The sequence below is a fragment of the Crotalus tigris genome, unplaced genomic scaffold, assembly GCF_016545835.1.
Source record: "Crotalus tigris isolate CLP2741 ecotype Arizona unplaced genomic scaffold, ASM1654583v1 scf7180000023829.5930981, whole genome shotgun sequence".
In the NCBI taxonomy this organism is placed as follows: Eukaryota; Metazoa; Chordata; class Lepidosauria; order Squamata; family Viperidae; genus Crotalus; species Crotalus tigris.
This window is the reverse complement of record NW_024100213.1, coordinates 3,782,371-3,806,669: the sequence shown is the minus strand read 5'-3', so window position 1 is coordinate 3,806,669 and position 24,299 is coordinate 3,782,371. Positions and strand designations below refer to the sequence as shown.

The 24,299-nt window shown below is 37.2% G+C and overlaps 1 protein-coding gene across 16 annotated transcripts in view; it reads right to left on the bottom strand.

Moving 5' to 3' along the window:
• Positions 1-3,145: 3,145 nt before the first annotated feature.
• BIN1 (bridging integrator 1) overlaps positions 3,146-24,299 on the bottom strand; it is a 113,241-nt gene continuing 92,087 nt past the window's right edge. For 6 of the 16 annotated variants that reach the window (XM_039321862.1, XM_039321863.1, XM_039321865.1 and 3 more), the window contains 8 exons: positions 19,577-19,705; positions 18,114-18,194; positions 15,611-15,721; positions 13,495-13,518; positions 8,598-8,699; positions 7,640-7,750; positions 6,915-7,016; positions 3,146-3,649 (listed from right to left, as the gene is read on the bottom strand). In XM_039321862.1, the coding sequence (XP_039177796.1) occupies positions 3,542-3,649; positions 6,915-7,016; positions 7,640-7,750; positions 8,598-8,699; positions 13,495-13,518; positions 15,611-15,721; positions 18,114-18,194; positions 19,577-19,705 (768 nt within the window). In that variant the 3' untranslated portion in view covers positions 3,146-3,541. The remainder of the gene's footprint in view (positions 3,650-6,914; positions 7,017-7,639; positions 7,751-8,597; positions 8,700-13,494; positions 13,519-15,610; positions 15,722-18,113; positions 18,195-19,576; positions 19,706-24,299) is intronic. The other 10 variants (XM_039321866.1, XM_039321867.1, XM_039321872.1 and 7 more) reach the window with 6 other exon arrangements.

Genomic DNA, 24,299 nt, shown 5'->3' with positions numbered 1-24,299 from the left:
AAAATCTAATGATTTTTGACTTCTTAGAAACTGGACCAATATAGCTGACACACTGAAGAATGTGCCAAGATTACAATCTTATATACACACACTTAACTTTTGAGTAATTATGTTTAAATACTCTGCCAAATTTAAGCAAGCATATGAACAATAACTATTAAATTGATCAAATATGTTTTCATCATCGTGTATCCAGATCTATACAGTCCTGGGTTGTAATCCAAGTCAATTAATTTCTAATTGAAAGCAAAGGGTTGGAACAAGAGCTTCTGTTCTACTATCAGAAATATCCTCAATCCAAGATCTACTCAAAAGAAGAGTTTTATCCTATTGTGATACAGCATATTTTCCATGGACACAGAGAATTACAAAGGGTGGGATAGGGACAACAAATGTCAAAAGGCAGCTTTTTATCCAGAGAAGATTTCTACTGAATTCAATCCAATATTTCTATAGCAAGAAATACACTTTGTTTTTAAATTACAAATGAGCTATAGTATACATCATCTTAGCATAGCTTTCATTCAAAGAATACAAGACAGGTCTTGTCATTCAGTTTAATAAGCACTCGTATTAAAAGATCATTGCTGACCAATCTATTTTTCTGGTAAATTAAATATTTTAATCAACAGATCTAGCCAGTTAATTGCCAAGACTGTGATGTAAGCACTGTGATGTAGGGTTTCCTGCCCGAGCAGGGGGTTGGACTAGATGACCTCCAAGGTCCCTTCCAACTTTACTATTATTATTATTATTAAATAGAATTTGCATTGCCAAGTTTTCTTTTACATCCTTGTAGAAGACGCAGGCTATGTTAGATTGTTGTTGTTTTTTATATTTCCATTGAATTATTCTCTTTTTATTGAACAGATTTCTTCAGAAGCAAATTGAAACAGATCCGCAGCAACTGAGAAAAAACGAATGAGACCTCAGAACTACAAGCTTATCAATCATTATTTTAAAGGCCAGGAGCTAGATCACAGCATCAGATACAGAATCAATAAGAACATAATACAGTACTGGATAATTATTTTTTCCTTAAAAGAAAGAAAGGTTGCCACATTTCTTCCTTGCATTTGTCTGCAAAATACATATCAAGAATAGAGAATATGAGTTCAGCTAAAAATTCTATGTACCAGAGGCTAGATACTATCTGATAATTTTTTCCTCAAATTTCATAGGACTTTTTATTTTATAAAAATAGATATTCCACAGAGACTTTCTTTATTCCATAAACATATTTCTTGTTGATATTCCTTTAAAACCACCCTATATGTTTTATTTAGGAATACAAATTTGTCTACAAATGCATAAATATAGTTTTAATGGCAAATTATGACTGGTGCAGAGATACATGCATTACCCACTGATATCTATCATGGAGCAAATTGCAGCTTTGCAGAAAGTTAATTTTAAGAAATGGCAGTGAAATTTAAATAATGGGACCTCAATTCCTAGAATGTATTAAGGCTAACCCCAAAACAAAAAGAAATTAGAAATTCCACTGAGTCAGATAAGGAGTTTTGAAACCTTGCTATGAAGACTAAAGTTATTCTGTGATGGCAGATGGAATGGCTTTGTGTGTGCAATAATACAATGACACACACTTCTCCTGATTGTATGCATGTACTCTTCAGTGTGCAATGACTCTGGATGGTGCTGTGGTACACTATTGAACCAGGATCTGTTGCTGACTAAAGGAGAAAACTCACCCATGAATCTATCATCGAGAGATGTTGTATTTTCTTACACTCTCATACAACATGTGATTCTACAGACCATTAGAAACCTAGGCTGATTTTTCCCAATAGTGAAAATTGGCTTATCCTGCTTTTCTAAAGCTACCTTACATTTTATCAGATTGTCGAATGTAAGAATTTTTATGCATTCCAATGCAAGAGATGGTAGTAGAAAAAAACCTTTGAAGCCAAATAAAAAATTAAATTAAAAAAAGGAAAAGGAAACAAATGAACATAGCGATAAAAAATCTGAAGAGCTCAGCAGTTGTATGTATATAGCACAGAATGAATATTTGCTCTTCCAGTCATTGACCATTGCTGCAGCTGTCATTCAAGTAATGTATAGGTGCATTAATGTTTTGTTTTCTGCAAAAAGATTTGTGGAAAATCATACTGCTATGATTGGGAAAATCCCAGTGAATTTGCAGTTCGATCTTGAGGGTCCCAATAACCACAAAAAAGAACTTTGGATACAAGTTTCCCTTGCCTGTTCTTCGTAAATTCATAATGCACCCTAGAAAAGATCTAGCTCTTCTCTGCAAATCAATATTACAAAGGAAAAATTAGTAATGGGAAGCAAAGCAAGGAGCCTCACTGATTTTCTCATTTGGTTGCTTCTGATATTTTTTTTTTTAAATACAAAGGAGTATTATTTCCAAATTGGCATTTTATAATGCAGTGGTTTGAGAGTGAGGCTATGATATCTGAGCTAGATAAACTCTAGACAATCACTATATGGTAGCAACAACATTTTAAAAAAAAAACCTCTAAGCTTTTGCAACCATTTAGTGATTGTTTGGGTTTTTACAGCTGAGAGATGGTTGCCATAGAATTTCACCCATTATAGTTTTTAAATACAAGATAAATACGTCTTAAGAGCAAGGGCACAGGGAATAACTGTTCAGGATGCAGAGCAATGCAAACACAGCTAGAAGTTATACAAATGAAGCAGTTACTCCATCACCTCACTTATGTGACCTCTAACATCATGCCAGAATCAGTTGCATTGGTGTAATTATATGTATCTCTCCTCTTCATCACCTCTTTATATCAGACAGTGCAGAATTTGTAGCCAGCACCAACCCTCAATTTCAGCACATTATTATGAAAACAATAGCAATAAAGAAACTATGTTTATACTTTTTCCCCTTATGAATGTTTTTTATAGGACCAAAAATGCAGGTACTAATGTCATTCCTAAACCATACCCTTCAAGGACCAGGCTTACTTTCTTTCCAATAAGCACTGACAAGTATTTTGTTTTCATTTAAATGTATGAATTTTGGTTAATTTTTTTCAAAAGGAGAACACAAACACACACACAAAACACAGGACAGGCATTGGACCTGGGGCAGCATGATTGTATAATTTGCAGGGAGAGCCACAGAAACAAGTTCAGCCACAAAACAGGTTGACCGTGCCTTCCCACAAGATAAAACTTTATTGTGTAGTTTCAGGAGAACAGGACTGCTAGGATTCACAGCTTACAATGCTGAGCACATCCTATTTCACACAACATCGCTCCACCACTCAGTGACAACCTTCTGAATTGACCTTATTTAACTCAAACAGAAAAAGGATTTTTCCCAACCTGTCTTTCTTTATTATCTATATCTTTGATAATACTTTGATTCAGTGGACTTCTAAAACATTGTTTTCTGTGAAGAATCCAACCTTTAAGCTGCTTTTTAAAAAAAACATTTTTTTTTCAATTATTCTTTTTAAACCTTCCTCAGGAGGAGGGGGAGAAGACACCTCTTGCTTTCTTGTTGAAGAGAAGCTATCTAAGGAGCTGCAAGACCTCACTGCACCCGCTCAGTGAAATTCTCTGGGAAAACTCCCCGGCATTGGTCAAATGCTTTGTGCTGAAGCCAATCAGACTCTTTCACACCCATCAGCCATCCTTCATCCTGGCAAGAGACAAAAGAAAAAGAGAAAATGTTGATGCAACAAACACTAGGTATTACTTGTCTCTAAAGTTCACTGAAACTGAATTTTCAATCAAGTAATGAACTTATGTATTGGTGATAAAATTATTATCATTCATCGCAGCATTTGTGAACAACCCTTGTGTTCCTTCTCATCCTTCTGGGGTGCTTGCAAGCAGGAAGTGCTGTAGAAACATACTCTTTTCCCATAGTTATTCCTGCAGCTGGGATTTGGAGGGAGGCTATTCCCAACCCAGAGCCGTACTGGGTCTTCAAGATGAAAATCACTATATCTCATGGCAATGAATTCTACAAGTTAATTATGCCTTGTATGGAGCAGTGATTTCTTTGATCTACTCCAAATCCCTTTCCAGTAGTTTGATTCTTGGTCCCAGTGTTTTGAAAACTGGGAGGGGGGAGGGATTTCCTTTCTTTTTCCCATGTCATGTGTGATTTTATATTTATTTATCTTTCCCTGAAATTGCTTTTTTCCCCAAGCTAAATAGTCCTATCTACACAGCTTCTTTGTCCAGGCTCTAACCTGCCAGTCATTGTGGATTTGTCCTTATATTGGAACCTCCAACTCAAAGCCAACTAGCAGCTTAGGCAGGTTGAGAATGGATCCAGCAGCAAACTGGAAAAAACAGGGCAGACCTTTTCTATGTATCTTTCATCAATGCATGAAAGAGAAGGCTGAAATAGGTAGATAACCAACTGGCCTGCTGCAGGACTGCCTCCTGCCATCCAGTCATAGAGTTCTGTGCCTCCAAGAACATTTCTCCTTTGGTTACTGGAGAGAAAACAACCTTCCCCAGCAGACAATTTCCCCCACTTTTTGGCTCTAGTAGGAGTATTGACCTCATGCAAGGTATTCCCTAAGGTTGATATTCCTACCATCAAAACCCACTGCCTCTCTCCATGGTGTTCCTGACTCTGTTCTTTGTCTCCCTGGTTTCTGGAAAATAGTGCAACTGCTGACTGTTGGAAGGGAAGGGGCAGCAATGTTGTCCAGCAAGCATTTGGGTAAAGGGGAATGATCATTATGATGAGTAATACATGCTGGAGGGGGAGAGAGAAGAGGAAATCAACCGAGACAGGAAGAACCGACATCTCTTCACCTCATTCCCCTCCAGCAAGCATGTACCTAAGACCAGGTACCAAGGGATCCACACTGGGGGAGGAGAGGGTGGAGAGGAGAAAGAGTTCCCTTTGCTGTTCTTTATTTCTTGCCAGCAGCAGAAAATACTTCCACCCTCCCCCCACACACACACACACACTGTACCAGCGACTTTATTATTTCTGTTTTTGAGGCATGGCAAAAAGATCGCAATTTTCTAGGGCCTTCCTGTCTCAAGGATGGAAGGAAAACCAGAGCTACAGGAAACAACACCATAATGGAACTTAAAGTACACTATTATGGAGAATGAAAATATCCCCCATTGGGCAAAATTCTTTCCCCAACCAAAGACAAGTTGGAAGAACGTGGCTACTTATAGGAGGTGACTAGGCTGAGCCAAAGGAAGGGGTCAAGTGCATCATCAATCTTGAGTGTCTTCACACCCACAAGAGATCTAAGTTCAGCCCACCTTGAATTCTGTTCACTCTTATCTACTACTACTTACTTTGACTATTAGTAATTTAGATTCTTGTACAATAAATCTATATTCTTTTGAACTGCCTGGATTTCTGATTTCCAGTGCTTGACACTTCTAGAGTTGGGCAAAGCATTCAAAGGAACACTCAATGGTCTTCAAGACCTATGTTCTCCTATTGCTGATTGGTATGATTATGTGATTTATGATTATGAATCCATGGTAAAGTTTTATTTAGCATTTATTTGGCACTTATTTCTATACTTTACTCCTTTTAACATAATTATTGGTGTCTATGCTTTTACTGAATATGCTTATCTATCTTACAGACCTGACCTATGACCATAATAAATTTATAAAGACTTTCACCTTGAAATAAGCTAAGCAAGGCTCATTAATATAGCTGCATCTTTCATAAGTCTCAACTGCTTCAAAGGCTTTCCCTGTTGATGCACAACATCAACATTGTTGCTGAGAATGTGCCAGGTGCAAGTAACCTGGAGCATTTGTCAAGTTCAAAGCCCAGAAGAGCTACCTCTAATAAAAGAATCTAATCTACTAATGGTCAAAATTAAATTGGCACTAGATTAGGATCAACAGAATTCATGGGAGGCTGGATTTAAGTTTCTTGCGGCAACGCAATGATTCCAAACCAATGACACATTTAACCTTGCTTTCCAGCTCAGCCTGCTTTTCTCCTACAGAAAGCAAACAGAAGTGACCCTATGTGCACAGCCACTCAGAGAACTGGAGGAAAGGCTCCAAATCCAGATGAAGCCTTCTACAGAGGAGGCATCCTTTTTAATGTTTGATACAACACTAATGTCTACAATGAGACATAGGAAATAACATGCAAACAAAATGTACAATTGGCTAAGTTACATTTCCATCTTCAGCTCACTCTCTTTACAGAAATGAATGAATGCAATAAAGATCTATGAGAACACAGTGCCACCTACTGGCATTCAAAAAAAGCACAAACGAGACAGAGAAAAAAATATTGTACTGATAGCTACTACCATCACAGCTTTTAGACATTTGCAGGGCAGAGAGAGCGTGATGAAAAGCAAATATGAAATCAGAAAACAGCAGAGAGTATCATAATGGGTATGTTAACTCTCCTTTTTTAGGTAAGTTCAATTACCTTGAGGTAATTAAGAGGTCCTTTTTTAATACTTAGAAAATATTTTACTGGTTGCAAGGGCAATGAGACTGTCCACTGTAATATTCTGATTTCCTTCTCCTGATCTAATTAAATAAACCTATAGACTAATCGTTATATATAGTACAATTTTAAAAGTAACACTAAACAAGGATAACATCCTTAGTTGGAGATTGCAGTGGATTAGGAAATTCAATAATCAATATTCATCTCCTTATACTGTAGATCTCTATTAAACCACATCCTTCTCATGCAATATTTAGCTCTACATAGGAAAATGTCGTATTAAAGAGATAATCTACTATTTGAAGAAGTAGAGATGTATTCATTATCTTGTCTATCAAGATGTTAAACTGAAATGTTTTGACTTATTGAAGGTCACACATTCATTGCAGAATGCAGATTTGAACTGATGTCTTCTTGAAACTGGAACAATGTGGAATTTATCAAACCATGTTAGTTATGAAACACACCTGCTACATTATCACCATACCTGCTCATCTGGATTTTCAAATGGAACCACCAAGACCACATCTCCAGACTTTAGCTGTAATTCATCACTGTCAGTAGCAGCATAATCATGCATGGCTTGTACCTGCACAAGAATAATGGTTCCACAGTCAGGATTGGGGGAGTTCTTGTTTCATATCTATAAATATATAATGCAGCTGAACCCTTACATACTACACTGCAGTCTATCTGCTGCTCCATTTCTCCTTAAACGGTTGCATATTCAGGAAAGCTCTATGATACATGATGATTGTTACTTTTAGGAAAATGAGTTGGTGCTGGCCTGTAGATTATGTTTTTATAGTTTGTTTTTATAGTTTCAGGTTTTTTTGCAGTTATTTTGGGATAGTTTTTCTATTGTTTCTTTCTAAAAAAAACAAGGCTTAGTCAGAGTTACTTAACAGTAAGATGGGTGGCATATAAATTTATATATATATATAATAATTAAATGTATTAGTTTTTAGAAATTCAGTAACAGATTACATCCAAAATAGTCTACTCTATTTATCTACTTTTTTCTTTCAACAGACAATAATTTATCAGCATTACATCTAACACTGGTGAGTTTCCTGTATCCAGACTAAACACATTTAAAATTGTGCACTGAGTTCTTATGAAGAGCTGAGTCATTCTCCATTTTACAGCTTCGGTTATTCAAAACACATAGAATGAAATGGCTACATGTACACCTTTACCATAGAAACTTACCTTGAAGAGAAACCCTGGTGGCATGTCAGACCTCTCAGAGACGGCTCTATTCTCATCGGTTCCATTAACTGTGGCAGGGAAAGTCTCCACAACTACAGTTGGCAGAGAACTCTGAGGGAAATAAAACAGGGTTAAAGGTACCAAAGTTAGGCCCAGTTGAGAAAAGTACACAGAGGATCCTGTGCAAACCCTCCCTGTAGCCATTTCTGAACATGAATCCGTTATTCAAATAGTCATTAGGTATCAGTATTTTGTGGAAGTTAGGATTTAGGTTGAGGTGTGGCTGAGGTAAAGAGAATGACTTAGGAAAAAATGGAAAGGAAACCACAGAAGGCAATAAATTGTAGAGGGAAATTGGTGTGCATAAAGATTAATGGAGTAAATAACAGATTCTGCTACAAGACATTTAGGTTTGTAAGTAAGAGGCAGAAATTCTGATCAATTTCCTCCCTTTTTTAAAAAAAATCTAAAATTGATTTTGATGTTTACCAGGGATATATCTAACTTCTGTGTCCTCAGAATCATTCTCATTCCCAGCAGTAACAGCTCTTTGTGATTTTGTAAGGGTATCAGATTGTAACTAGACATGCTAAACAAATGAAAGTTAGCCTCGGCAATGGAAAACTTTTCTTTTTTAAGGTCCCAGATGTTGGATACACATAAAAGTTCCAAGATGATTAATTGGGACTGAAGCAGATATATTCCTCCTAATTCAGATGAATTACAAACGTTTCAGGCATATGTTTAGCTGTTTGCATCAAATAGAAGACCATGTCTGAATGAATAATGGCCTTTGTTCTATAGTCCAAATCAACAGAGTCTCCAATTGGGGATTAATCCACTGCTCAGAAATGCTAAACATTTTATCTTCAATGGGTTCACATCTGCTCATATTAAATGTGAACAATTGTTAGGGGAAAATGAGGCCCTCCTCCCTCTCCCTTGCCTACTGTCTTACTGAGGCAGATCCTGAATCAGTTTCGGGTTTAGCAGCTGCTTCAGCTCCAGCTGTTCCTTCTTTGCCAGCTCCCTCAGCCTCACCAGGAGTGGCTTCTGTAGGCTACAACACAAAAGCAGTTAAACTCCGGGATCTCAAAGTGGCTAACCAATCCCATGCCTTTGCAGAGAAATGCCATGACCTGCTCTGTTTTTAGGGCTTGTCTGAACTATCGGTTTCTGAAGGCCAACACTGAATTGCTTGATCTCTTCGATGAACAGCCATGTCCATGCTGCAAGATGTTCGGTATCAGTACATTTCCAATTTGTGTACTGTACTGGCAAGTCGATGTTGCATCACCTTCACGAGAAGCAAATCGTTCTTAGGCTAAAATGCTAGCTTTTTAATAAATTGTAACAGTTGCCTTGTCTGGGTCAAGCCCATCTGTCCTCTGATATTTCTAAATGTGAGATTTAAAGGAAGTTTGTCTCTTTAGTTCCTCCTGTACTGTTTCTCTTCTTGTGGAAGAGAAAACAGAAGCATGATTTGACTATCTGTATGAAAGCTAGCCAGTTAAGATTGCTTCAACTTTGCTCGAACCAAAAAAAAAAGTCATACACTTTCCCATCTAAAAATATTCTTGGCAATCACCTCTATACCTTTCCAAAGCTAGGGTTCTCTTCAAGAGCATAGCCAGGATGTTCTGATTTCCATATAACTGCAAAATTCCAGATTCCACCCCCCATTATTGTTATTGTTTCTATTCACATGAAACCTACCATATCTGTTCTAGTTCTTTGCTGTTCTCTTAAATAAAATATGTAAATGTGGCTGACAAAGAGACTGGAGAGCTAAAAATAAACTATGATTAATTCTAATTTGGCAATAAGCTTTCTTTCAACAACAGAACCTGTTACTTTTTAAAAGCAGCTGTTAAGCAAATCATCATGATTGTTATGTGAATCCAGCTTCCCCAGTGGATGTTTTTGCTGGAAATCACATGATCACAGGATGTCATAAATGTGAGCCAGCTGCCAAGCACCCAAACTGTGATCATGTGACTGTGTGGGTGGTATGATGGTTGTGAGCACAAGAACAAATCATAAGTCACTTTGTCCAAGATTGTCATAACTTTGAACCATCATTAAATGACATGTTGTAAGTCAAGGACTACCTGAAATCAATAAACCTATCCGTGACTGCAATTTTCAAACCACCATTATGAGAAGCCCATTAAGATGGCCTCCACAAATTTGTCCCATCTCTTTTTTGAACCTATTAACAAAAGGTGATATTTTTGTTGCAGAAAATAATGTAGTTTTTGTTGGTGGTGGATGGTGGTCCAGAATCTTGAGTCACAGTTTTAATATTATGAGAAGAAAAAATCTACTCTGTCCATTTTTAATATACTTTTAATAATCTCCTCCATTTAATAATATTTTTTTCTCAAACAACCTTCCAACCTCCAAACAAAACATAAATTATTAATGTATTGAAAAGCTTGAATATTTCTAAAAAAATATATAATTTCTGAAATCAGGACAAAGGGATATTCTATAATATATATTAGTATAGATTACTTTACTATACCAAATTAAGTACTATGCTATATATTACTATAAGTTATAACACAAGGTTATGTTATAGTCACAAGGGAAAAAAATTATAAAATCCCAAATTAAAGAAAAGATATCACCCAACTATGGATTTTGGATTTTTTTTTCTTAGTATACAATAAATGAAATGAAAACGTCAAATAAAAAGTTCTCCTTCAAATCTGAGTTGAGTTCTGGTGAATTTGGAGGACACGTTTTTGTAATTATTTTCTTAAACAAATCAGCATTTGCTGAAGCTACCCTGAGTTGTCTGAAGAAGAGTGGTATATAAATCTTTGTACAATTTATATTTGTAATTAATGGGCATTTTTATGGACACAGTTGGTATTTTTCAAATGTTCCGGGTATAATTTTTAAAATTCAAAAGGCGGGTTATTATAAAAGGATATCCACCCTAAAGATGGTTATAAACCATTAAAAGATGTTCCAAATCAAATTAGAATTTTAATTTCAGTAGATCCCACCTTTTTGATTTAATAGGAATTAAATTATAATTTCATTGGAAATGAAGTGTGCTAAGTAAAGAAGGCCAAAGAAAACTAGCAACTAGGTAACTCCTGGTAAGGAGCACAGCGATCAAGAAGGACATTTTTGAACATTTATTAGTTTAACCTTTTTTATTTACTTGGTTGATAACTTGGGTGGGCTAATTGGCCAGTCTACCACAAATGCACTATTGCTAAAATTATCAGCAGGAAAGTAATCCATAAATTGCACACTGCTGAAGGGAGGGGTTTTTTTCAGGCAGACATATAAAATTTGAGGAAAAGAGAGAAACAGAAATTTGCAGCAGGGAGATAAAGTAATGGGTACAAGAAGATACAATAATAAAAAAAACTGTGAGAAGACAGACACTGAAAATGTTCCAGGCCAGGGCAATTAGATGTGTTGGGCTGATAAGAGTCATTTTTTTTATATTTTGAATAATTAATAGGGAAAAGACGGTGCAATATTATGTATGCAACCAAGCAAAAGTGTGAAATTATTTGAAGAGGGGAGGGGGGAACGGATTGGGGAAGGTATACATTGTTAATAATATAGCAGTGCTATATTTAATTTATTTATTAAACACAGCTGTATGTCACCACAAATAAAAATTACTCAATGACTCATACAAAAAATATAACATAAAATAAATCCCATATAAAAATTAAAAATACAACAGCCCTACAAAAATAGAAAGAGAATAACAGATGGCAATAACTACTCAAATCAGAGGGAGACTCTCCAAAAAAGCTAGTTCTTTAAAAATTTGCAGGAAACCAACAGAGACTGAGGTAACCCAATCTATTTCACAATATTGGCTCAGCAGCCAGAAAAAAGCAGCACCTTCTTGCCCAATCCCCTCCAAACTTCCTAAAATAAGTATTTCTCTGGGGTTCTTGGTGCTCTCTGTGCTTGGTTGAAAACTACAAATATTCTCTTCTCTAAGTATTTCTGTCATTTTATGTGAACTCTCATTATATTGCTGATTCAATTTTAAAAGGACGCTTGGCTTTTATTTTTAATTGTCCTTTCTCCTTAAAATCAAAATCTTGCTGAAATAAAAAGAATTAAATTTGAATAAAGAAACACTGGAGTCTGCACATCAGCTGTAAAGAAAATCCTGGATGTTACTGTAAACTGTTGTTTTATCCTAAATAGATCTGAAGGACAAATTCTGAAATGACTTTCCATTTTTCCTGCAATATCTAGAATTGAGAGCTTGCATTTTAACTCATTATCTACTCATCATAAATATTTTTTTTCTAGGAGAAAGTATGGAAAATCCATTAGTAGAATACATGTTAGAGTGACAATTTTATATTCCCATTGAAGATGGTTTAGAATTGTGTGTGATTAAAACTGGATCTAGAATTGTTTAATGGAGAAAAATTATTAGTAACTAATAGGCCACAGTTTAAATAGAATAATAAAAACACTACTTGAAATTAAGTGAGCTATACATAGCAATCACTGGTCCAATAATAATTGCAATCCCACTGTTAATTTAAAGCTATTATTATATACCTGCATAACCTGACGATCCCGTTATAATTATGTCAGAAAACAATAGCTAGAATTAAACATTACAAATGAAGGAAATCAGAACAAGGCTTTTAAAAATACAAGAGCTTAAATAAGTAAAATATTAGTAGTTGATAAGTACTGATTCTAAAAATCCCAAATATATTAACAAGATTAAAGATTTGATAGCACTTAATATTATATCACTGTCAACTTCATTTCAACACAAACTTAGGAACAGCAATAGATATCACAAAGTGCCATGACATGAAACTAGAACTGTTGAGACACTACCACACGCAACCTAAGCCAACAAAGAAAACTATATTATTTTTTTAAACCAAAGAATTTTATCATTGGAGAGCCAGTTTGATATACTTATTAAGGCATCCAGTTAGAAACTGGGAGACCGTAAGTTCTAGTCCTGTCTTAGATACAAAGCCAGCTCCGTGGCCTTGGGCCACAAACTTTCTCTCAGCCTTAGGAAGGAGGCAATGGCAAATCACTTCAGCAACTTTGCCAAGAAAACATAAGGGACTAGTCCAGGCAGTCTCCAAGAATCAGACAAGATTGAATGGAATCTATCTATCTATCTATCTATCTATCTATCTATCTATCTATCTCTAAAATTAAGTGATTATCTTCATTTTAGGATACATTTTGTGAAATATGGTATTTCTGCTGTTAGTTCATTAGTTCGTATTTCTGCTGTTAGTTTCTTCAATGTATCATAAAGCTATCTATATTAATTTGGCAAACTGCAAACCTATTTATTTTTAAGAAGCAATTCCATGCCTCTTAAAAGCAATTCTATGCCTATGGGATGCTTTGTGAATGGTCTCCAGAATACAAGGGAGATCTCTTCAAATATTCCACTTTCTATCATCCCTGCCAACTTCCAAAGCAACAGCTGGAATATCTGAGATCAAAATGGCCAAAATGAGAATGTGGGAGAAGAGATGACATCAGAAAACCCTAAGGCTTCCCCCACCTCTCTGCCATGTTCCCAGCATAAAAGGAAATTTTGACCAGCCACTGCTCACAATAGGAAGATATTTTCTATCTAAAATATGAAAACAATAAAAATAATGCTGTCCCTTACACTGTTAAATTTACCAGAGGTTTCTAATGTAGGAGGATCTGACCAAGCGACTAGATCGCTGTATCTTCAAGGAGAATAGAGGCTCAAGATACATATAACAGTCTTTGCATAATAATGGTGCAAAGTAACATTTACAAACACCAAGTGTTACATCATAATTTTCCAGTGAAAGTTGTATAAACAGAAATCTTACCTCCCATAAATCCCAAGGCAAAGACTAAGCATAGCAAAAAGCAATGGGAAAAAAGCATTAAGTCTTCATTATTTCAAACAACATAAAAAGTGCAAAAATACCAAATGGACACAAAATGTTTAGTAACGTCATACACTGAAACTAGGTAATGTGGTTTTATAATTTTGCATGGTCCATTTCAGTAGTTAAGACTTGAAGGACCAAGTTAGGAACAGATCCTCCTGCAGATAATGAGTCTATGTGGTCAGTTGATTGGCCCAGGATCAATCAATTTCAGTAGTTGAATTCTTTAAATAACTCAGTACTCAAAAGGGGGAAGATGCTAGATAAAGATGAATGGATGGGATCAAAGAAGTGTCCTTCAAAGAAATCTGAGTTACAATTAAATACTGTACAAAATGAAGAGTGTTTGCCTATGCAGTCACCATGAGCATCTAACTCAATGGCATCTAACTAATAATAGTCTATGGAATGCCTGATTATTAATCACCATTCACCATGAGTGATGGGAACATGCTTTATAGAGCTTATTGCATAAAGCAATCTGGACAATATTTCAATTATCTGTTGATACAGTAGTTATGACAGTTATACAGTAGTCTTCTTTTAGTGACTGCAATTGGTTCCAGTGAAATGTGACTGAGATGTGTGAGACAGAAACACTACAAAGATCACTGGCTGCTGCTCTCTCATTCAGATAGTGCCCTGTGCTTGACTCTTTTTTCTTCGCTTTCCCTCCTTCCAGGACAGAGGGATTGCTTAAACAAGCTCACTTCCTGAACTGTTTTTCTTGGCAGCAAGTATGTGGCAAAAAAGTGCAAAGCCCAAGTTAACAAGCTCAGCTTTGTGACATTTAATTAGTCCATTAGAACCCTTAGCCTCACAGCCGATGTCTAAAACTGACCAGATCTTAATCACTTTCATGTCATAAATGCCTGCATTGGTCAGAAAATATTTTTATTACCATTTATTACAATCATACTTGTGAATGATTGCTATCTAAGGATCATAGACTACCTTAGTTCTGCAGTATCCAATCTGGGTTGGTTACCGGAACCAGAACTTTTGTCTCCTAAGCTTTCAGATTTGTGCTGGAGCCCATCCTCAACCCCTCTGACACATCCCTGAGGATGGACTCCGGCAGAAGTCTGAAAGCTCGGAAGACAAAAATCTCTGGTCCCGATGACTGACCCAGATTGAATACTGCAACATTATCCTGGGACACGTATATTTACCTACCTTAATTCTCCTGTTTGGGGAATTTATGCAATTCTTTTACATAGTATCACTAAATATATACAGCCAAGAACTGTTATCTAACTCATTCAGAGCTATATATTGAATGTGACACGCATCCACAGAATAAACTGTAACTGGGAGAAGGTAGGAGCAATAAGGTGGAGGTACTCTCTTACTTAGTGTCTTGCCATATTGTATGGGGCTTAGCAGAAGGAATGTGTCATTCTATTTTATTTTTCCCAGAGTTTCATTGCCCACCGGTGGATCAGTATCTAGTAAAACAAAATTAGTTCTGCTGTCTGTCTCCACCAAGCTCATAGAAGACCTAACTTTAAGGCTTTCTGGTAATGTAACATTGATAACAGGGTTCCCAGCTGAGCCCAATTCTGTCAGTAGAAGCTATCAGAGAACAGGGAACGCTGGGTATGAAAATAGCCATGGTAATGTTGTATCCGTTATCCCAAGATTTTGCTACAAGTTCCCAGAGCGAGTAATATTGCTTAATGTCATTCAAAAAATTGAATCTACTGAATAATAATAAAAAAAATTGCCAACACCAAATCTCTACTATTTCAGACTTAGCCAAAACTCTAATATTGCAACTTGGCTAAAGACAAACCATTATCCCTCTCTCCAACTTCTTTCTCTGGCTGTAATACAAGGTAGGAATATTCTAAGAAATAATGCATATGAAGCTCTTAAATACATTAAATAAACACCAAATATTACTGCTGATCAACAAGATATATGCAAGACTCAAGCATGTGTTTTAATCACCAAGAGTTCATCTGTCACACCATACAATTCTCCCCATAAGAACTCATCAAGTTTTTAATGCCTGATCATGGAGCTAAGGAATGACAATGGGTAAACCAACCTGAGTAGCAGGTGTGGGCGACTTCCCTACAAGGTTGTTATCTGGTTTAATGGGATCAAAATCCAGATCCAATAGGCTGGCTCCCTCCTGAAAGGACCCAGGGGCATCAAACTTGGCAGCATTAAAAGAAAAAATCAGTATTGCTGGTTAGACAGTTAAAAAAGATGGATGGTATGCGGAAGATGGTATCTGCAAACTGAAGGTGCAAAAGGTTATATATTAAATGTATGTTCATATATGTTGATTGGCTATAATGTGCTTAACACTTCTGCAAATAGTAGATAATAAAATTCAAATATTAACTTTTTACAAAGCTCATGCACTGAACTTGTTATGCCACTGTCCTAGGCAGTCTATTAAAAGATCAGTTTCAAGTTCCATACATCCAAACAAGGACTCTATGACTCTCAGGCTTCACCGCTTCAAACCCTACAGTGGACCTACAATTTCCAGCACAACTGTTGTATCGATACCACATTTTTGGTTACCTTAAAAAAATGATTGGATAGCACTTTCTGTGAAAATCTTTAATTTGGTCTCACAATGTTTCTGTGCCACCATCTTTTTCTTTCTTTAAAATCTATTTCTGGTAATTTATTTATCTGAAATGGTATAGGGCTTCCAAATGGTATAGGGGGTTGGACTAGAAGACCTTCAAGGTCCCTTCCAACTCTGTTATTCTGTATCTGAGTGATTGGTCTACTATTCTATCATATTAAGACAGTTTGCTTACTGGGCTCTTATTTTTAATAATAATAATAAATTACAGAATACCATAAAGATTCAGGATATATTCCATCCAAGCAAGACAGAAATGCCAGCATCACCTTATTATTAAGCAGATTATATAATCTTATCAAGTGATAATATTAAACAACATTTTCATAATACTGCTTAATGTAATTTTAAAAAACCCTAAATCATTTCCTAATTTTTACTGGATAATACAAAACAATTGTCAACACCAAATCTCTACTATTCAAGTAACTGAAAACAAAAATATATCAGTTAATGGGTATCTGGTACTTTTCAACTAATGCAATCTGATAATATATATGCATATTTCATGCAAAAATTGTCTAGATGATTATATAGCATATTACTGTAATTTCTTAATTTTTACTTTCTTTATAAAAAGAAGAAAATCCAGCGATTAATTCAGCTAAGATGTTTCCTGTTCCTTCACCTCCACAATATAAACATTAAACATTCATAGTTAACCCATATTTTCCACCTAAAGGGTTCTGACAACAGTTTCTTTGGAAATAAGGTCCAGTTTTTAAGCTTTGTGTACATGAAATAAAGTTATAAAATGAGATCATAGCCATGCTGGAATCTTACCTGTCACTTGCACCAGATGTTGAAGAGTCTTCATCCTTGACAGTTTTCTCTATCTTCCTAAATAATTGACCCCACTAAAAATAGAAATGTGTCCACACCTATCACTCCCCACCCCTTATCTACTAAAAATTCAAGTTGCTTTCTAAAGATATCTCCATTCTGAACCTGTCCCAGTCAGAATGCTCTGTTTAAGCAAGGGTTTTTATGCAAATACATACAATACAAAACATGGCATAAAAATGCTTGAGGCATGCTACAGGGAAAGGATAGGAGCAGACAAGGATGGAAAGACTGATCAGTGGCCTACGGCTTTCTCAAACATTAAAGCATAGACAAATTTTACCATTGGAAATCCTGAATGGAAGCAATTCTGTCAAAAAAAAAGTCCCATAAAGTTCAAATTATCTTATTTGTTTTAGCCTCAAAAAATAAAACAGCATTGCTTGCTTGTGAGTTAAATTTGTCTTCTGTCTGTCACTGAGAACAACACTTGATAGGACATGTTTACTCCAACTATATATGGGAGTTTTTAAGGGCTAGAATCTTTATACATCTGCATATACTTTAGGGACTGGAAAAATAGCAACCCAGAAGATGTCTTATTTTTTTTCTCATGTCTTTTCCCCATTCCAAATCCCCATAACTTCAAAAGCTCTTTGGACTACAAGAGAAAAAAGAGAGACAGACACAATATCTAAAACTTTTGCCTACTATGCTTGCAGCAGTTCAAAATGGGAGCTTTTTACATAGAGAACAGAATCTTCTAAGCTTCTGCAAGGCCTAAATTTTATTTAAACAATAAACCAATATCCCAAGTGTAATACTTCAGTCTATAGAGAGAAACACAAATGTTAAATATGTTAACATAATGAACTGGACATTTTTCCTTTCTTCTATGGGTTTCCAGTTGAGTCTGACACTCACTGCCAGTGTTAGCACATGTCAGGATGATTCCATATTACTCTTTGTCTAGTACTAACTGAGAATTGAAGTTTTACAAAAAAAAGAGATTGAAAACTTGGTAATAATCATTTTGTATCTCACTTTCTATCCCAGAGTGAAAAGGAAATTCTGATCCACCAAACTACTGAACACTACGTGCAGTGTCCATCTGCCTCTGTGGGGTGTTCCCTCACATTGGCAACCTGAGGCCTACACTTGCCTTTTCTCCCAAATTCAGGCCTTTCACGCAAAGTTTCAGTCGTCGAACTGGAGGAAGAGGTAAAAGCCGCAGGCCACCATGCTGAGGTAGGGAAGGAAGAATGGAGTCAGGAAACATACATTCTAGAGGTGCCATTGATTGTTTTTTATGAATATTTTTTATAAAAGAGCATTTATCACAATGATGATAATGATGATGTTGACAAAAGTTGTGAGAATGAGGCCAGAAAACTGGTCAGGCTGCTTTTTTAATCTCATCATAATATCTAAAGTTGAGTCATCAAAAAAAGGTTCACCTATTGGTCAGGTAAATCCCTTAGCAAATTTGATTTTAGAGATTAGCTTGGGAGGTCTTGAGATTCTGAAGGGCTGGTAAATGCTAGTCATTTGTAAAAATAATTAAACCCAAATCATTGGGCTAGGGAATGACCTCTCTCAGTATAATCCCAAGATCTTAAAACCATTGGCAGAGAGAACATTTATGATGTAAAATAATTGCCAAGAACAATTGCCCATGCTTGTTCTGAATTAACAAGAAAGGCTCACAATGAAACTTCAGATTACTCTTGCACAAGCTCTTAAAAAGGCACTGTCCTGCCCAAGTATTAGCTGAAAAAAATGTATTAGCCGAGAAAAATAACAGCACAAAATGATCTCACCGGTACTGCCTTTTAAAGGAAATCAAGCAGGTGGGAAGCCCATGTTTGGCACTCCAATTCACACTATTCAACTCCATTCTTTTGGATAAGGGAGACTTAAATGTCAAGAACTTCATTTGTGTCACGAATTTTCGAATATTGTGGGACCAAAGCTCACCATAAATAAAACTAATGATTTCCATTGGGGAAAAAAAATAAATACAGCACAATTATATTTTAATTAATCAACCATTGGCATCTTGTAACTGTCCACTGCAAATTCATGCAGACAAAACAAAGAGCAAAGTCCAGATTGAGTTTTGACAGTGCTCTGACTTAGTCTGGACAAATTGTGTCAGATTAAAAAGAAGACATGTGCTCAAGTTGTCCACAGCCACCTGGGGGTTCCAACCCATTGTGTGAGAATTTCTATTTAAAGAGTGGCTCAAGTGCTAGGATCATTTGATGTGAATGTGTTTTAAAAATCTGTTGTCTTGATTTCTATGTGTTTTGCAGTCCACTCCTCCTCCCCTACCCCACACATTTCTCCTATTTAGTTTGGAAATCCTACTGAAGGATGCCAAGGAAAAAAGCAGGTACTCTGTTTATAATATATTTTCTTCCCTGTTCTATTTCCAATCAAGATCCCACCAATGTTTAGGGGTTCCGATTCACTATCCCTTTGGCCCAATTCAAACCCCTTTGATTGTTTACCCTCTGAACAATTTTCTTGGCCTGACACCTCTAGTAGGGAAAAGAGGGGAACAGTGGAGGGGAAACAATAGAAGAGAGGTCAAGAGAGGGAAGGGAAGAAGGAGAAGCTAACCTGTGAGGGGGTTGTCACACTGATCTCTGGGACAAAATTGTCATCAAACAGGTTGATGATGTTCTCCTGCTTCATCTCCTTGGATGGAGTGAGTTTTGGAGGTGGTGGCACAGGAGGGCCTTTCCTCAACTGCATGCAAGTGAACATATGGCCACGGCACAAACAGCAACACCCAAAAAACCAGAGACAGGAACCAGGTTAGCAGAGTAAAAACAATTGCACACTCATATTATGTACAAAGAGGGTCAGAACAAAAACACATGGCAATAAGGGAAAACAATCACACTCTTCCAAAAAGCTTTGCATCATTAATTACACTTCAGTCGTGGGCAGGTTTCCCTTCTGCAGAGGAGAAGCGTAATATAATTAATATGCATAAGATAGATCATGCAAACATATTTAGAGTCTGTGTAACTTTCTGGAACAACAAGATGGGAAATTGCATATTACTACGGTATTTTTTTAAAAAGTTCTATGAAGCCGGAGAAGCTAGCAGCCCTACATTTGTAGAAATAGCTACTTCCATAGAGAAAAGGGTTTCAGATTCCAGTGCAGAAGGCTCCCAATAATGTAATACCCAATCATTATCATTATAATGTGATAATAATACCGCCAATTACATCACTCAATGTTAACTAATAGAAATTAGTTCTGACTATTTTGGAATCATGACATCACACACAGTAGTAGAAGAAATTGAGCTGGTCTGAGAATCCCTGTTCTCCTACATATTTTACATTAAGGACTTTCATTCCTTTTGATATCATCAGGCACACAGGATCACACCAGTGGAAGTATCACATATTGATTTTTTCTTTTGTACAATAACATTCTTTCTCAGATCTCTTCACAGTCTTAGGTTTCTAAATTAGTTCTCAGAATCTAGAATCTCAGTTCTAGGTAGAATGTCAGAGCAGTAAATTGATTTTCAAAATTCAAAATAATTTGACTGTTCTAACAATGTTTCTCCATCAGAATGATATAAAAAATCTACTCCGCCCTGACTAAAAAAATAAATATGCCCAGATAAAGGTTTTAGTAAAAATAAGCCACTAGTCACAATCGGTGTGTGTTAGGTCACGGGAAATGCAAAAGGACAATTCACACAATTTGCATGCTTGCCTTTTGGCAGTTCTTAGAATTTGATAAGCTTGTTCTAAATTTGACTGCATTCTTTTTTTTCATTTATTCGGTTTTATTTATGATCAAAGAACCACTTTAAAAGTAAAAAACACAACTGTGCAGAGAGGAAAAAACAATGATGCAAAAGATAAATAATAGATTATTTTTCAGACTTTTTCAAAAATCAGTGATGATTGAGCAAACATATGGAAACTAACCACCCAATTCTATTCCTAAGCCTACCTGGGACATCTAGCAATGATTGTATTAATCTTTTTGAAGTCCTGTATAAAATGGATAACAAGGTAATATGTAGGGTATCCATCCTGGCCCCCCTTGATCTCTCAGTGGCCTTCAATACCATCATGTTATCCTTTTGGGCCAAGTCAAGGAATTAGGGGTAGGAAGTAGTATTATGATGGTTCCTGTGGGTTTTAGGGTCCCCTGGTTTGGGGGATTTTCCATCTTCCTCAGTCAGTCAGAGTTGGTGTACCATCTGGGGCTCCTCCTACCTAGACTCTCAGCTCTTATTTGAAAAGCTGATGGGAGCTGAAGAGTAGTGGGGGGGGGGCTTTTGCACGGCTTTGTCTTGTGTGCCAACAGCATCTTTTTCCTGGACTGTGTGACCTTGCCTTAGCCACCTCCTGTTTGGATTACTGTGATTGTGTTCTGCATGGGGCTAATCTTGAAGAGCACTCAGAAGCTGCAGCTGGTTCAGAATGCAACAGTGCAGGCAATTTTGGTACTTCTCATTACACCCAGGTAACAACACTGGCTCCCAGTAGGCTTCTGAGTGCACTTCAAGGTACTTGTCATCACCTATAAAGCCCCTTCATGGTATAGGGCCAGGTTACTTGCAAGCCTGATTTTCTCCTATTGTTTCTGCCCACCTCACAGATGTAGTTGAGAGGGCACGCTCTAGATCCTTTTTATTGAACCATGCCATTTTGTTGAATACCTTCTTAATGGCTGCATCTGCCCTGTGGAACAGCATTCCCCTCCCGCACCCTCAAGACTTGGAAAGCATTGCAGGCCTGGCTGATCCCCTAGGCATTGGAGCCAGGGTGGAGATGAGCTCAGCCAGTATGAGTGTTTAAAATAATTGGGCACTGGGAGGTTACATTTGAAGGGTTTCTTGACCTTAATTCTGTAAGCCACCCATAGTTACTTGTGTGATATATGCAGATGTTATCAATAAATAGTTTACCATTTCTATTTCCTTTCATCTCTGTGACTAAATTCACTCAGCTTTTGGGATTGTATGGTATTTTCCCTCCAATAATATGGAGAGCAATGTACAAGTTTGGCCACGGGGAAAGCACTCTATTGCCTGTCAGTAGTAATATTTGTCAAATAATTTGTGGGAGTAAAGATCTCTCATTAACCCATCATCAGAATGCAACAGTGCAGGCAATTTTGGGATTAGAACTCATGTCCTTTTAACCCTATATATTCCATTGTGCCTGCCTGTCTCTCTCTCTCTCTCTCTCTCTCTCTCTCTCTCTCTCTCTCTCTCTCTCTCTCTCTCTCTCTCTCTCTCCTCAACAGAAAACCCACTGTGCTTCATAGCTTGGTTGATTTCAAATCCTCACATTGTTTGAAATATCCAGAACCCAAAGGCAACAATTCACTTATAGCGCAGCATGAACTATGGAAATCTCTTTAAGGAATTTTGCATCAAGAATTTCAGTTCTGCTGTTTCCCAAAATAGGATCCATGAACCTTGCAGGACTTGGACACTGTTTTGGGACTTGAACACCTTAAAGGAGTTACCATCTCAACTTGCAGAGAAGCATAAGCTTCGCTGGATTTCATATGAGACAATTTCCCTTTCCTAATCTGCTCTTTCAAGTCTTAGACAAACCTGCAAACTTACACAACTGTGCATTCCTCTCTACTAATTATGTCTTTTGCACTACAAATCATTGGCCTGTCTCTTTCTATTTCAGTTTCAGGGAAGAACTTATCCCAATGTCATGGCCCCGTCAGAGGCCAGTTTAGAGGAGGAGGTAGAGTTGGTGCTGGGACCATCCAACAGGGAATGCACAGCAGGGGCTGAGGATGATGCTCTCCCGGGCCCCTCAGGCACAGGGGAGAATCAGCTAATGACCAGCAGTGGTGCTGATAGGCAGCCAATCTCCTCTGACAAGGAACAGTTGCCTGCTCCACTGATCCAAGGGCAAGGAGAGTGGAGTACAGGCAAGCCCAGAGAAGGGCTGCAAGGCTACTCAGGAGGAGGTTGCCCCACCCCTCCTCACAAGGAACATCTGGAGGGGAGCAACTTAAGGAGAAGCCATGGGGGAGTTAGTGTTTGCCTGTTGCTGTTTGCCTCGCCTTGCCTTGCCTTGCTTGGAAGATTGCTTTTCTCTTGTGGCCTGCGTTTGGCCTTTGCTTCACTGGGGCTTTGGAACTGCTTCTTTTCTGGGACCTGTTCCTTGTCCTGAGGCCTACCCTTCAGTGGTGGGATTCAGCTGGTTTGCACCACTTCAGCAGAACCGGTAGCTAATTTTTTGTTGTCCAGGACCAGAATGGACCTTCCAGAAGTGGCATCCACACAGAGAACCAGTTGTTCATATATTTGTTGCCCTTGTATTGGGCCTGGACCCTGCCTGGTGGATTGGACTTGGAACCCATGACCTTGCCCTGTGAGCATGCTTTCTTGGTACTGTGAGTTTCATGGTACTATAGGGGCTGTTTTGGGGGGGGGGAGTGAGGGTGGCTGCCTTCAGGATAGCATGAAGATGAAGCTTTATGGGTTGTTGGAGGGCTGGGACACTGATTAAAAGAAATAAAGAACTCTCTAGAGGCTTGCTTTGACCATCTTGGTCATAACACCCAAAGAATTTCATGTCCCATACATGAACACACATTATCATTGTATAATGGAACTGGCTCTGCTTGAATTCCATCAGGTATACTCTCCTTCCTGGTCCTCTTCCACTGCACCATTCAATGAAAATAAAGATGTGTCAAATGTCACTCACCATAATTAGTCCTTTTATTTTTAGAGCAGCATGGCTGATCCCATATTAGAACTTTTTTCCTAAATGGGCAGTTCTTGTTATTCCATAAATTAGTTACTTGAGTTAGCAGATATTGAAACTCTGCTACGCTAAATTCAACTCATCTACAAGCAACATGATGCCAGAGTTAGAAATCAAGTTCCAAAGAAAGGTCCTCTGACTTGAAATAGCAGCCAGCAGTCTTTCAAAAGACCAGAGATGTTCATTGCAAAAGAGTAGTCTTATTTTCCATTTGCTGTAGAGTCACATCCTCTGCTAAATTTATATTTAGGTCAGTACATGTTGGTAGATTTTTTTCCTCTTCATGACCTGCAAGTCATGAAGTTTGCAAGTGACCATTTCAGAATATGACCTATTTAATGTACAGTAATAGTTTTTTTTTATGGAAATTGCTATCTGATCCCATAAGAACTTTATCTATGTAAGCTTTATGCTCCAGGCCTGCCAATGTTTGCATTTCAAATGTTTTCATTTGAGCATCCTAGGTAGATGCTGGGTAGAGCATCCTACAGTTTTATTATTCTTTGTTTAAATCAAAACATTTTATTGTAATAAAATGGCACTTAATCAGCGGATCC